This window comes from Gymnodraco acuticeps, unplaced genomic scaffold, assembly GCF_902827175.1.
Source record: "Gymnodraco acuticeps unplaced genomic scaffold, fGymAcu1.1, whole genome shotgun sequence".
NCBI classification, from domain to species: domain Eukaryota; kingdom Metazoa; phylum Chordata; class Actinopteri; order Perciformes; family Bathydraconidae; genus Gymnodraco; species Gymnodraco acuticeps.
This window is the reverse complement of record NW_022990769.1, coordinates 275,250-289,498: the sequence shown is the minus strand read 5'-3', so window position 1 is coordinate 289,498 and position 14,249 is coordinate 275,250. Positions and strand designations below refer to the sequence as shown.

At 39.6% G+C, this 14,249-nt stretch overlaps 1 protein-coding gene across 1 annotated transcript; it reads right to left on the bottom strand.

The window, feature by feature from the left end:
* Nucleotides 1-410: 410 nt before the first annotated feature.
* Nucleotides 411-6,989, bottom strand: LOC117556909 (crossover junction endonuclease MUS81-like). The gene is made up of 9 exons (XM_034232504.1): nucleotides 6,694-6,989; nucleotides 5,323-5,652; nucleotides 5,152-5,244; nucleotides 4,691-4,801; nucleotides 4,027-4,098; nucleotides 3,653-3,781; nucleotides 2,678-2,781; nucleotides 988-1,071; nucleotides 411-797 (listed from the first exon to the last, which is right to left on the bottom strand). Exons 5-9 carry the CDS (start codon nucleotides 4,072-4,074, stop codon nucleotides 731-733), a joined length of 432 nt encoding a protein of 143 aa, XP_034088395.1. The 5' UTR covers nucleotides 4,075-4,098; nucleotides 4,691-4,801; nucleotides 5,152-5,244; nucleotides 5,323-5,652; nucleotides 6,694-6,989; the 3' UTR covers nucleotides 411-730.
* Nucleotides 6,990-14,249: the final 7,260 nt, after the last annotated feature.

Here is a 14,249-nt window from a genome sequence, read left to right as displayed (position 1 = left end):
TTTTAAAACATGAGTACTTTTACTCGGAGTACTTTAATTCCCTTATCGTACTTCAATACTTTTACTTGAAATTGAGTATTTCTACAGTGTGGTGTTAGTACTTTTACTCAAGTAAGGAATTTAAAAACCTTTCCCACCACTACCTTTAATAGTATGATATGTACATTCTTACATTTTCTATTTTTAGTCTATTTTCTTCACTTTTTAATGACTGTTTTTTTTAATTGCATTGAATCGTCCTCTTATAAAATGTTTTTGGAACGTTTTTGAACGTTGTCTCAATGCTTTTGATGTCAAATACTTTGCATTTGTCGCTGAAAAGTGCTGTAAAAGTCATCTTGTCTTGAACAAATAGTCCATTGCGTAAATGTAAAAATGAAAGCAGGGGTCACAAAGAAAAGTACAGAGGGTTTTACAAATACAAATATTCTTCTTTATTTCATTTCTGACTGTCTAGAAGTTTACCACAGTGCTTTCTTCACAAACTGTAGTGTAAAACATCCATATGCAATAACAACAATACTATTTAAAATCTTAAACTTTATTTAAGTTTCAGGGGGCGTTTGTGAAATTCTTCATACAAGTAGCAATATGTTACGGTGATGAGAACTTAGCAGCATGTTAATATTTACATAACAAAGGACGTTTCCATCCTAAAATGTGTTTAATTCAAGTAAGGTAGGGATGGAAACTAAGTGAAAATATGTTCATGATATGTTTTTATATTAAGCTACGTCAGTGCTCCCTGAGTGCAGTACAGCTGATAAACTGTTCTGCTCAGAGCTGGACCCAGGTTCCTGGAAAAAAGGGGAAATTAAATGTGAATTAATTGCAATTTCTTACAGTACTGCCATTACGTCAATTTTTATCTGAACTGTGAGTAAAAGCCACAGTACTTTGACTCAGGTTTTCAACTTGTTATCAACAAATACTACATGGATCATTAGAGCATGCTGGGAGAAATATGAAACCAGTTGGACTACAAACCTTTTGAGCTTCCCGTATCTGATGGAGGAGAGGAGCTTCTCCTTATCAGCTTCACCTGCACATCGCTCATAGGCTGTCAGGAGACTGAGATTAAGAGAGGAAGAAAGATTTGAATTAAATGTCAACAATGTCTTACAGTAGCGCAATGTCTTGTACTCATGAATAGAAGAGAGTTTGCATAAAAATGTGTTTATAAAACGGACAAGTCAAATCAAGCAATCTGATTGGTTCTTAGCCGTAGTTACTTTTCACAAGTCAGTATCCCTCTGCGTCTGAGAAAAAGCTACAACCGTTACAGCTGTTACATTAAGTCCGTTATGAAACTAACTAGCAAAGCTTAAGATGGAAACATGTAAGGTTAACTTGGACCTCCGGGGGGTCTTACTATGGAGGAGAGGATTGAGGAGTGCCTATCTCCAGAAAGCACCTAAACGACGACATGCAGAGCTCCGTGAAGAGCAGGGAGACCAACTGGAGAAGTAGCACCATTCAAAAGCTTTCTGATGCGGGTCTTGAAAGCAGAGACATGATGACCGTTAGTGGCCACAGGTGCGAAAGCTCTCTCCAGAGCTGCTGGAAGCCCAATCTCGGGGACCGGAGAAAGTGGAGCAATATTATCGCCACGCCAAGCAACAGCCTAGAACAACCTCAACCTATACAAGTGACCTCGTAAGCCATGCTGCTGATGCTGGACAGGTTTTCAGTGGCTGCACAATAAACGGAAACATACAAATTAATGTAAATAAATAGCCAAATAATGGATCAACGCTCTCTAATATGTTCGCTAGCTGTTAGTGTTGTTGCATAGCAACCACCTCGCACTATGTTTCTTGCAGAAGGCAACGGAGGGACTATTTTATTTTGAACATCATTATTTACTAATAAAAACTATTTAAATTAGAGTGTATTTTTCTTTCATATTGCCACACTTGGTAACCGTTTTATAAAAGCAATAGCTCACTTCAGGCCGTGGTATATGCTCATTATATCACAGCTCAGGGGCGTGGTTCGGCCCGACGCGAAGTATACCCTCATGTTTCAACCTTGTTGTTAATTACCCAAAGTCAGAAATGTCTCGTTTATTTCATGAGTTTCTGAACTCAATGAGGTTTTTTTTAATCTTATTCTTTATTATATGAACACATTTTTCATATTCCTTCAACTTACCTGTCCCATTTTGTCTAGTGCATTATTTTATTGGGTTTCATGTCTAACTCTTTCATGCTGGGTATATTGTTTGCTGCACTGTTGGAGGAGGAGCATGAGACTTAAGATTACAATGTAGTTTTGCGATATGAAAAATAAATGAATCCTTGAAATGTAATGTTTTAATAATAATAATAATACATTTTATTTATATAGACGCCTTTAAAGGCTCTCAAGGTCGCCATACAAGACACACAAAACTAAAAACCAGCAGAACAACAAGGCAATATAATCAATAAGGACCGAAGATGCGTCATGTGATCAGGGGTGTGAAGAGACGTGATTTGAAAATGGAGGGAGAGTCAGAAACTAAAAATCGATGCGGTATTTGACGGGCAGCAGGTGAAGTTTTGCTTCCATGATATCTATCTCTGCTAGTGCTAACTGCCTCATTCTTTGTATACGTTATCTAAAAACACCTTTGAAAGAAAGGGAGGAATACTTGAACAGGTGAGATGTGTGACTGTATCATAATGTGGGTTACCTGAGCGGGGTGCTGTAGAGCTCCAGTATAGCAGCTGCTTTGTCTCCCGACAGTCCGCTCACCTGCATCAGCTGCCGGGCAAACACTTCTTTCACCGTCTGACTCTGAGAGGGAGAGATTTATTTATTAAGATAGATTATGAACCGATGAGCTGATAACCAGTTCTATCACCAAAATAAAAAGGTTGCTTGGTCTAATTAGCAAAATATTGTAATTGCTTGTTTGTTTGTCAAGTATGCCTCTGTGACGAGACATCCCTTCTGTTATTGTATTAAGTTCATGAACATTGTATAATAATAATAATGCATTTTATTTATATAGCGCTTTTCACAACTCAAAGACGCTTTACAGTATGAGGGAGGGTAGACCAACAAGGACAGGCAAACAATTAGGTAAAAAATAAAAAGGCAGTCAAGAGGAAGTTGATTGAGAGGGGGGGGGGCTTATGGGTAGACACAGAGTTGAAAAGATGTGTTTTGAGGCAGGACTGAAAGACTGTGAGGGACTCAGAGTCACGGAGATCTTGGGGGAGGGACTTCCAGAGCCGAGGAGCTGCCACTGAGAAGGCTCTGTCCCCAAAGCTGCAGAGTGTGGATGTGGGAATGGATAGGAGTCCGGCTGCGGTGGATCTGAGGGACCGTGGAGGTTGATAAGGAGTGAGAAGGTTTGTGAGATAAGGGGGGGCCAGATGGTGGAGTGCTTTGTAGGTGAGGACCAGAATGTTGTAGTTGATGCGATGGGAGACAGGAAGCCAGTGGAGGTCTTTGAGGACTGGGTTATAAGATGCACATCAGATACTGATCCCTTATTGCTAATGTCTACTACTCCCTGTAACTGGGGAAATGTTCTCAACTGTCTTCTGAATAAAGTATTGTAAAAAATAGATTATGGACCAACAGGGTAGTTGGAAATTAAAACAGGTATTGCTAAAAAGTCTTTCTTTAAATGCAAAAACAAAGAGACGGACACACACACCTTGTTTTTGATTGCACCGTGGTTGAACTCTGCAAAAGAGATAAGAGAGCAGGGGGGGGTCCCTCTCTCCTCTTCCTCATCCTCTCTATCCCCCTCCAGCTCTCTGGAGCGACACGTCAGCGTACAGTTCTGGAAAACAGATTTAAAAGTTTATTATCAGAACTATTCCACTTGTTTTGGGGCCGTCTTAGACCCCTATACAGTAATACACAATATACTCATTTCTTTATAGAACAAGGGTTCAAAAGGCTATAAGAACATGTCTAAATGATTGAAGTTGAGGCAAAACCCTACCGTAATTGTTTTATCTTTTGGGACGATTTAAAAAACATATACATGTATTGCTTTTATAAAATATGTATTTAAACGTTTACCTGGTAGAGTTTATTAAGGTATCGAGTCATGACGGTGAGGTAGGCCATCGACTCCCTCACATCCTGGACTCTCTTCACAAAGAAGCGATCAAGAACCACCCACACACACACACACACACACACACACACACACCACACACACCACACACACACACACACACACACACACACACACACACACACACCCCCACACACACACACACACACACACACACACACACACACACACACACACACACACACACACACACACACACACACACACACACACACACACACACACACACACACACACACACACACACACACACACACCACACACACACACACACACACACACACAGTAAGACAATAAACCACTGCAAAAAAGGCTACCTACAATTCTTATGTTTTTTAGCAGTTGCGTTATTTTTATCTGGTCATGGACTGGACTTTTTTGTGTGAGAGACAAATAGAATCTTGCGTCTGTGTTTAAAGTTAATATAACAAATCAAGAGCTAACAGCTGCTACCATTTTATTGTGAAAAATTGTTTCTGTGTGTGTGTGTGTGTGTGTGTGTGTGTGTGTGTGTGTGTGGTGTGTGTGTGTGTGTGTGTGTGTGTGTGTGTGTGTGTGTGTGTGTGTGTGTGTGTGTGTTTGTGAGAGTGTGAGTGTGAGTGTTACCTGGTCCCTCACTTTTGTCTTTACAAATCCTCTTCCTGCAGAATACCAGCACAGACAGTGATGACACGATGACCAGGACGACCAGAGTCAGAGACACATACAGGACCACACCTGTGGTACAAGTTACAGTTACTAGTAAACTATAACATCAACACTAAGAGACCCCATAATCCATTTGGTTATTAGGTTATCTTTAGGGGAAGACATCAGGTCAACAGTATCTGCCATATACCTACTGTAGAAATAGAGTACATCTTTTAAAAGCTGGGAATAGGATTTAAAGTGAAGCATTTTAAAATCTGATTTGTAATTTGTACTCGATGTCAACAGAAATGTAGAGATTGTGATTGTAGAAAAAGCATAGAACATTATGATGGAAGAATGTGAAGGCCTTTCTCATGCTCCTTTATGTTTCATAAGTTGTTTAAACGTTATCTAGTAAGCACAGTGTGTGGACGTACCTGTAGTAGTTGTTGATTCAGGTTGCTCTGTGGTTTTAGGGGAAGCTGGTGAAGATGTGGAGCTTTCACTTTGGTTTGTTTTTTCTGTAGAGGCTGATGGGACAGATGATGAAGGAGTAGAAGTGGTCAGATCTTTTCTGGCCACATTTTCTTTATTAAGCAGAAACTCACCATCAGTGACGATGAGACCAAACCTCTGGTATGGATCTTTAGAGTCAGGTCTGCCCAGACCACACCTGTACCATCCTGAGTCAGACTGGGTCAGCTGGTCGATGCTCACAATCACAAATCCTTCTGTTGGAGTTCCTTCAAGATATCTGATTCTGTATCTTCCTTTTTTCAAATCTTTGTAAGTCTTTCCAACAAGAATGTCTCCTTCACATTCCTCCTTGCAGAAGAACTTCCCGGTCCCATAGCGAGTAAAGGAGCATTGAACTACAGTATTTCCCCCAGTTCTAGCATCGATTGTTTTTTCTGCAGAAGGACCACCAACAAGTTTTGCTGTTGAAAAACAAAAACAATCAAAAGTTACTATGTGTAGTTTACAAGTTGTAGTTTCAATATTTTAAACGTTGTATATTTTCAGACGTGATCCAGCCACTGAGGTGTGGCTATTTAATGAAACAGCTTTTTGACTGAAATTCTTTATTATTTTTATTTCAGTTTGATTTGGTTTCATTATACTTTGGATTTATATTAGATTTGAATGCTTTAATAAAATCGCAGGCTTTATATTTGTAGTTATAAATAGTGCCTGATTGAGTTTTACTGATCATTAAATATGTGAACTTTAGGAAGATGATCTGTTGAATTTTTTTTAAAGGATTTCTTTACCCCTTGAAATTATCATTTGATATTATGACTTACCCTGAGTTACCTTGAATCCATTTGCTCATAACTTCCCTAAAACATTACTTAACTAAACACTTCTGCATTAACTGTCTTTGAGAAAAGAGGAGCTTGTCTCTTTCTGCAGAAGTGTTTTAAACGGTGAGGTTTAAGCAGAATGCATGTTTTAGGGAAATACTGAGCATACAGTAAATGACCTTAGGACTATACTGCATTAGTTGTTTTAGAGTTAGTTAATGGATGTTTTAATTCACCGATACTTTTCTCCATTTTGGGATTCTTTGTTCACCGTGGAGTCATGCTAGAAAAAGTTTTCTTCACAAATTCAAGGTAACACAGGATGAGTAATTAACTAATCTAAAATTGTATATTTGGTAAAGTATTCATTTAATTCCTTCATTGTCTTACTTTTCAACAGAACAGAAAGCTGTCTCATAGACTCTACTTCATTCAATGGAAAACACACAACAGACCAATATGCTTGTGCCCCTGGTATTAAATTCTCCATCACTAAAATATCCCTTGAAACAACACTAAGTGTGTGTTGTACAATAATAATAAAATACACTTGTTTAGTCGTGTCTATTTCATTTTATCGGTTACTTTCAGAAGGGGGATTTAAATGAAGTAAAGGTGAGAAGATAACAAAAATTCCGGACAAGAAAGAACATTCTGTGTTTAGTAGAAACTCACCATCAACAACGATGATTTAAATATTCTGGTATGCACCTGCTGTAACCGCACCACACTTGTAGCGTCCTGAGTCAGACTTGGTCAGCTGAGTGATGGTCACAAAAAAATGTCTATCGTCATAATCAATGCTGTATCTGCCTCTCCGAGCTGAGAAATCAGTTGTTTCAATGAGAATGTCTTTTTGTTTACATGGTTCCTTACAGAAGAACTCTTTGCCTCTATAAGAAGGAATGGAGCATTTCAATCTGACATTTTCTCCTTCAGTTACTAAATAGACAGCGAGTTGGGCACTGACGAGACCGGTGCTTCCATCCTGCAGAGCTGAACAAAAGGTGAACAAAAGATGAGCCATCATTAGTAGTGGTCAGTATTTCCTGTAAGATGCTGCAGTCTGATGACAACACTTCCTGTTTCACATGAACACAGATCCTCAGAGTTAAACCACAGCCTGTGACTGAAGATCACCATCAGCACTGCAGGTTAATGTGACCGTTTGGTCTGAGATCTTTATCCTTTAGACACAAAGACTACATGAAGTCTCCATCTCTTACTTTAAGCGTTACATTAACGCAAATCCTTAAAGTACATCACCTAAAAAGTGTTTTATGTCAACAACACCCCTTAGATAGATAGATATATACTTTTTATCCCAAATTGGGAAATCATTTTTGTTCCAGCAGCAGTGTCAAGCTGTACGCGATTTATAAATGTTTAAAAGATACAATAAGATACAAATATAATAAAAAGTTTAAAATTAACATTAGCGGCAGAATACAAATCAAAAGATTAATAAATTAATCAAGAAAATTATTTGCAGATTAAATGATTATGAAAACAATCATATTCATTATTTCACGTCGTAATGACTACATGTTACTCGTTCAGTGAGCAGATGATAACTGAGTTTAATGATGTTTAATTTACAGTTTGTTTGAGGAAGTGAACATTACATTTGAAGCTTAGGTCATACTGTATGTTGCAAAGCTACTAAAAAGCCTAACTTTGAAATATTTGAATAACTCGTACTGCTGGAGCCTTGCATTAACTCAATACATACTTTATAGGAAATATTCAATTACTAACATGAAAATAAAGTGAAGTACTCACAGAAGAGGAAGAAGAAGCAGATCAAAGTGTGACAGACTTTCATGTTGAGACTCTGATGGTTTACCACTGACTCTCTCTTTCTTTACTGGCTAACCAGGAACTTGATACTTCTTTAAATGATGAAGTCCCTCCTCCAAACACAACACAGCTCTACTCTCCTCCCCAACGCAGGAACACTATGGTCTAAAAATACTCCATTGAAAGTTGAACTGAATTCAAAATGTTACTTGGGTAAAAGCAGTATCAAGTATAGAAAAATGTATAAAAGAATCACGATGCATAAAAGCACATTTCAAAGTGTTATCATAGAATATTTGGTTTAATGACCATATTCTACAAGTAATAAACCATTAGTTGAGAGTTTTTCCTCAATAACCCTCTAATTAGTGCTTATTTATTGCAAGTAAGGAAGTTGTTGGACATGAGTTTTGGTCTTAATATGCTCTGCTCAATATGGGCCTAATAAGGCAGTAGTAGCACAAGAATAGTAATTCTCCCATAATAACACTTAACAAATATGATCTATTCTTATGTAACAAGACATGAAACTATACAGTAAGTGTTAATTGTGTCTAAAGAACTCAAAATTAGGTATTTATATCTACTAATGGCTTATTACTGGTAGAATATGGTGCTGTAGAATAAGGCATTATAATAAGTGTTTTATAATGACCAATAAAGAGCCAATATACTGCTAATATGCATGTTCATTAACAACTAGTGGTTAATTTGTGTACCTTAATATAAAGTGTTACCAAATCCAAATACAGAAACATGTTTTACATATGTATTTTTCATCCACACAAATTTGTTTTCCGTTTGGGTTTTTTGAGACTCCCCTGACGGTCGATCGATGATTCGTACTTGTAATTTTTTTCTATCTATAGCCAATCAGATTCCTCCTCCATTCTAAGGCAATGACATGAGCACGCCCCCACGATGGTATGATTTATTGCGTTCATGACGTAACGCTTCATTGGGCGGGGTTAGCTATATTTGACCAATCACAAACAGGCACAAGCGTACTGACAGCGCGGCGTCATACTTCATGAATGAAAAGTAAACTATAATATTAGACAAATATGAAGAAGTTAAACTTTAAACATCCATGACTTCAACACTTAATCCAGGATACAAGCAACATAGCTGCACCTGCAAGGTGAATACAGAACAACTGGTACAAAAAAACTAAAAACGACCGAGTGTTTAAATGCGTACATTAACAGGTTTATGATATTACTGCTGCCCCGTCTAAGACACGAGTGGATCTGATTTTAATTACATTTGACTCGAGTGTTTCGTCAAACTTAATGTGTTGCTTAAAATAATACTTCGGCATACAGTATGTGCAGTGGCGTTTCTATATGTACAAAAAACTCAGATGTCTATATATAAGCTTCTGCAGTGAGGTTCATGGCTGGTGAGGCACTGGCACTGACTCTTCAGGTTTACAAATATTATATTTTGACCTAAATCAAAATATATTATTATTTTCAAAAGCTTTTTTTGTCTGATGCTTCAATTAATTTTAAACAGACAGTTCAACAGAAGGATACCCAAAAAATGTAATTGTATCATTTAAATATTGAATTGTTCTCTCTTAGTAAGATCCCATTTTCAATAAAATGGTGGTCTTACCTTGACTTGAAGATGAAGTCCATTTGCCTATCCTTCTGGACACAAATCTCTATTACTTTTTTGTAAAAGTCCTCCTTATCTTCTTGTAGTTTCAAAAGTCTATCATAAATCTAAATGATGGATTTATGATTAGAAAATTATAAAAGTAGGATAGACATGTGGATATTATCCGGCTGAACAAAATGTACATTTATCTAACAGCTACGTTTCCCACAGATCTTATTTTGAGCTATTTTCTAAAATCCTATGGAGAAATCTCACTGCTTTTTTGTGGAGGGAAGCCATGCGCAGCTTACTTCCTGGTTTTAGGACGCGTCTCTCTCCTCCTCTTCACACACCACACTTTTCGCGGCACACGTACTTACAGCCAATCAGCTCTGAATGATGTGAGATGACGTATGGTGGGGATGGCAGCTCTATGCCCCTATGGTGATTATTTTTTGCCACACACATTAAATAGGAAAATACTCTGAGCATGCGCAGTGTAGTTTTTACAGTCACCGTTCACTTAGACAGTGAGAGGGAGGGGCTATGGAGCTATTTCAGGGTCATAAGTTTTGATCATTCAAAAAAATACAATTTATTTGAAAGTTCAAGTTTTTATCCTTAACTTTGAAAAATACAATGATGTATTCAAAATAAAAGTAAGTATTTGAAATAATTTTTCAGGTTGAATATTATTTTGATTCAGTTCAGCAATTTTTTTGAATAAAATATTTATTTCAGATTTCACTTTTATACATATTTTGATATTTGAATCCTGCAGATTTTTGTTAGTTAGTCATTTTGTCCGACTTGCTCTGGAGGCTCGCCTACATGAGACGTTGAAATCTCGCGGGACAAAGACGCCCGCAGCCTTGAGAGCGAGGCGCGGCGAGGAAGCGAAATGCTTGATGGGAAACGACTCGCTGGTATCTCGAGCTGAGCGCTCATTGGTGGTTTTTACCCCGTGCTGCTGATGAAACTCTCCAATTGGCTCGGCAAAAGTTTGTTGTTGTTTTGTGTCAGTTTTACGTCGCCACATCCATTCCCATTTTTCATCATTGTTCCACAATGTTTATCATCATGAAATTAATATCCATATATTGTATACTTGCACTGCTTACCGTTTTCATACTTTATATATCTTAGCATATTCATACACACTGTTCATACTGCTCACAGGCTGCTGTGTATATCTAGTGTATTCATACCCCTCACTGTTTATTCATCATTCAATTAATTCGTTATATGTTATTCTGTAGATTGTGTACATTACTTTTCACTTTACTGCTTGTTGCACCTGGTTAGAAGCTAAACTGCATTTCGTTGTCTCAGTACCTGTAATATGTGCAACAACAATAAAGTTGAATCTAATCTTGAGCAGGAACAAATGTATTTACTTAGTACATATCTGACATTAACGATTAAACACATGTGTGCATTCTTTATAAATGCAAACCGAGTCAAGCCGACTCCGGAGGTGGCGGTATGCACCTTAAAGTTGTTTTCAATCCGCCAAATAACCGAGAGAAGAAGAAGAAGAAGGCTAAGAAGAAGATGAAGAAGCCGACTCGAAGCTGTCCGACTTCAGGCGAGCTTTTTGAGACCTCCCCCGGCTGCGATCGGCTACTCTCGTCTACTTTCGAGGCGAGCCGCAACGCGTCTCAAACAAGCCTACTGTACGTGTTGCACGGCCAGATACGGCTCGAGAAGCTGACTCAGATGAATGAGGCGAGTAAACACAGCTGACAGCCGGCGTGAAACTCGAGTGATTATTCGCATCGCGTCCGGAACGCAATAAATCATACCATCGTGGGGGCGCGCTCATGTGATTGGATAGATAGAAAAAATTACAAGTACGAATCGGGTGACGGTGATCGTCAGGGGAGTCTCAAAAAACCCAAACGGAAAACAAATATGCGTAGATCAAAAATACATATGTAAAACATTTGTCTGCATTTTGATTTTATTTACATGTATATGAAACGGAACAAGTTTGTGTGTGCATTGAAGCATGGGCGTAGGAAGCATCCTGAATGTGGGGGGGGACATTTTTAACGGGGGGTGTGTGGGTCCCCCACCAAGAAAAAAAAATTGATTTCCTGTATTCTGGTGCATTTTAACAGGTGGTTTGATACTTTTATGTGGCTATACTAGCATGAGGAAAATGATGGGTACATTTTGTAATTTCATCCAGTAATAAAGAAAGGAAACATATTTGATTATTAATTCAGAGCCGTCTTTGAATTAATAAAAAGCAGTTTAAATGACAATTTTTTGTACATTTATATACAACAATAATTATTTATGAGTGCATTGAGAGATATTGTTGTGGAGAGTCATTTATATATAAATGGCAAAATACATTTGTGAATCCTTCTGTGAGCATGTATTAATATTGAGACTGATCTGACTCCATACAGATGTTAAGTTCACCTAGGAATGGGATGGAAATTGCCTATAAGCACTCAGTGAAACATAAACACACACACAAAAAGCTTCTGAATGATAAGAAGTATAATTAAAACATAATGCACATTACCATTTTCAGAGAGAGTACCTAAGTTAAAGAACTCAGAAAATAATCTCTTTTCGAACTGAGGCTCCAGTAAAACATACTGACTGCGTCTCTACATCATGGTGTTTACATGAGCACAGAGAGATCGGGTTATTCATGTTCCCTGTTTACATGATGCCTTTTCTCATCTAAACTATTCACTGAATAGTATTCAGTATTTGTATCTCTCTATCATGACATAAAGACGAAACTCCTCTCCAGAAGTGAGACGCTTTTGCCGCCGCCATCACTGTTAACTGATTAACTGCTACCAGCTGAAGACTTACTTTCCTCTTCTTTGAAAAAAATGTTCTTATGTCCATGTTGTCTGGGGAAGAAAATATATCAAACCAAGAGATCGTCAGCTTTGATTTTCGCTGTATTAACCATTTCCTGAACACTTGGTGTGTGTGCCTTACCTCCGCTACCGGCATCGCTTCATACAACAGATCTGGGGCCTCATTTATAACGCCGTGCGTAGGATTCACTTGGGAAGGTTGCTTACGTAGTAGAAATCCAAAAAATAGGTACAGAAATGTTCCGACATTTTCCGATTCACCAAACATTGCGTACCGGCGAGGATCCAATCTTCCTATTCCAATCCTAAAAAACTATTTTCCATCTTCTCCACCCTCTTGGACCCTCCAAAAGCCCCTCCCCCCTCCTCACTTCTGTCAAGCGACTTTGTTACCCACTTTGAAAAAAAGGTTGATGATATTCGCTCTTCTTTTTCTGACTCACCTTTACTCACCGCTGGGTCACCAGACCTTCCTTCCACCAACACACTAACCTCCTTTCCCCTCTCTCTCCAAGTGAGGTTCTTACCCTCATTACCTCTGCCCGCCCTACCACCTGTCCTCTGGACCCTATCCCTTCAAACCTCCTTCAGACTAACGCTCCTGATATTCTACCGTTTCTCACCCACTTCATCAACACTTCTCTAACTTCTGGTCACTTTCCAAACAGTCTCAAGGAGGCAAGAGTAAACCCTCTCCTAAAGAAACCCACTCTCAACCCGTCTGATGTTATAAACTACAGGCCTGTCTCTCTCCTCCCGTTCCTGTCTAAATCACTTGAACGCGCTGTCTTTAAACAACTCTCCTGTTATCTCAATCAGAACAACCTTCTGGATCCGCACCAGTCTGGTTTCAAGGCAGGTCACTCCACAGAAACTGCTCTCATTGCTGTCACGGAAGAACTGCACACTGCCAAAACTGCATCCCTCTCCTCTGTCATCATCCTGTTGGACCTGTCTGCTGCATTCGACACGGTGAACCATCAGATCCTCCTTCGCACTCTCCAAAAACTTGGAGTTTCAGGCTCTGCACTTTCCCTCCTTATACCTCAAAGACCGCACCTACAGGGTAACTTGGAGAGGGTCCGAGTCCGACCCTTGTCAATTAACTACAGGGGTCCCTCAGGGCTCTGTTCTTGGTCCCCTCCTCTTCTCCCTGTACACAAACTCGCTCGGATCAGTCATTAGTCCGCATGGTTTTTCTTACCACTGCTACGCTGACGACACCCAATTAATTCTGTCCTTTCCCCGCTCAGAGACCCAGGTCGTCGCACGCATCTCTGCTTGTCTAGCTGACATCTCTCAGTGGATGTCTGCTCATCACCTCAAGCTCAACCTTGACAAGACTGAGCTGCTCTTCCTTCCGGGAAAAGATTGTCCCACTCTTGACCTAACAATCAACATCGGCACCTCAGTTGTTTCCCCGACTCAGACTGCAAGGAATCTGGTGTGACCCTAGATAACAACCTGTCCTTCACTGCAAACATCGCTGCTACAACCCGTTGCTGCAGATACACGCTTTACAACATCAGGAAGATACGTCCCCAGCTGACCCAGAAAGCGACTCAGGTTCTGGTCCAGGCTCTCGTCATCTCACGCCTAGACTACTGCAACTCCCTCCTGGCTGGTCTACCTGCATGTGCCATCCGACCTCTGCAGCTCATCCAGAATGCAGCGGCTCGTCTGGTCTTCAACCTTCCTAAATTCTCCCACACCACTCCGCTCCTCCGCTCCCTTCACTGGCTTCCGATAACTGCTAGAATCCACTTCAAGACACTGGTACTTGCTTACCATGCTGCGAATGGATCTGGCCCTTCGTACATCCAGGACATGGTTAAACCGTACACCCCAGCGCATGCACTACGCTCTGCATCAGCCAAATGACTCGCTGCGCCCTCGCTGCGAGGGGGACCCAAGTTCCCATCGGCGAAAACACGTGGGTTTGCTGTCCTGGCTCCAAGATGGTGGAATGAGCTC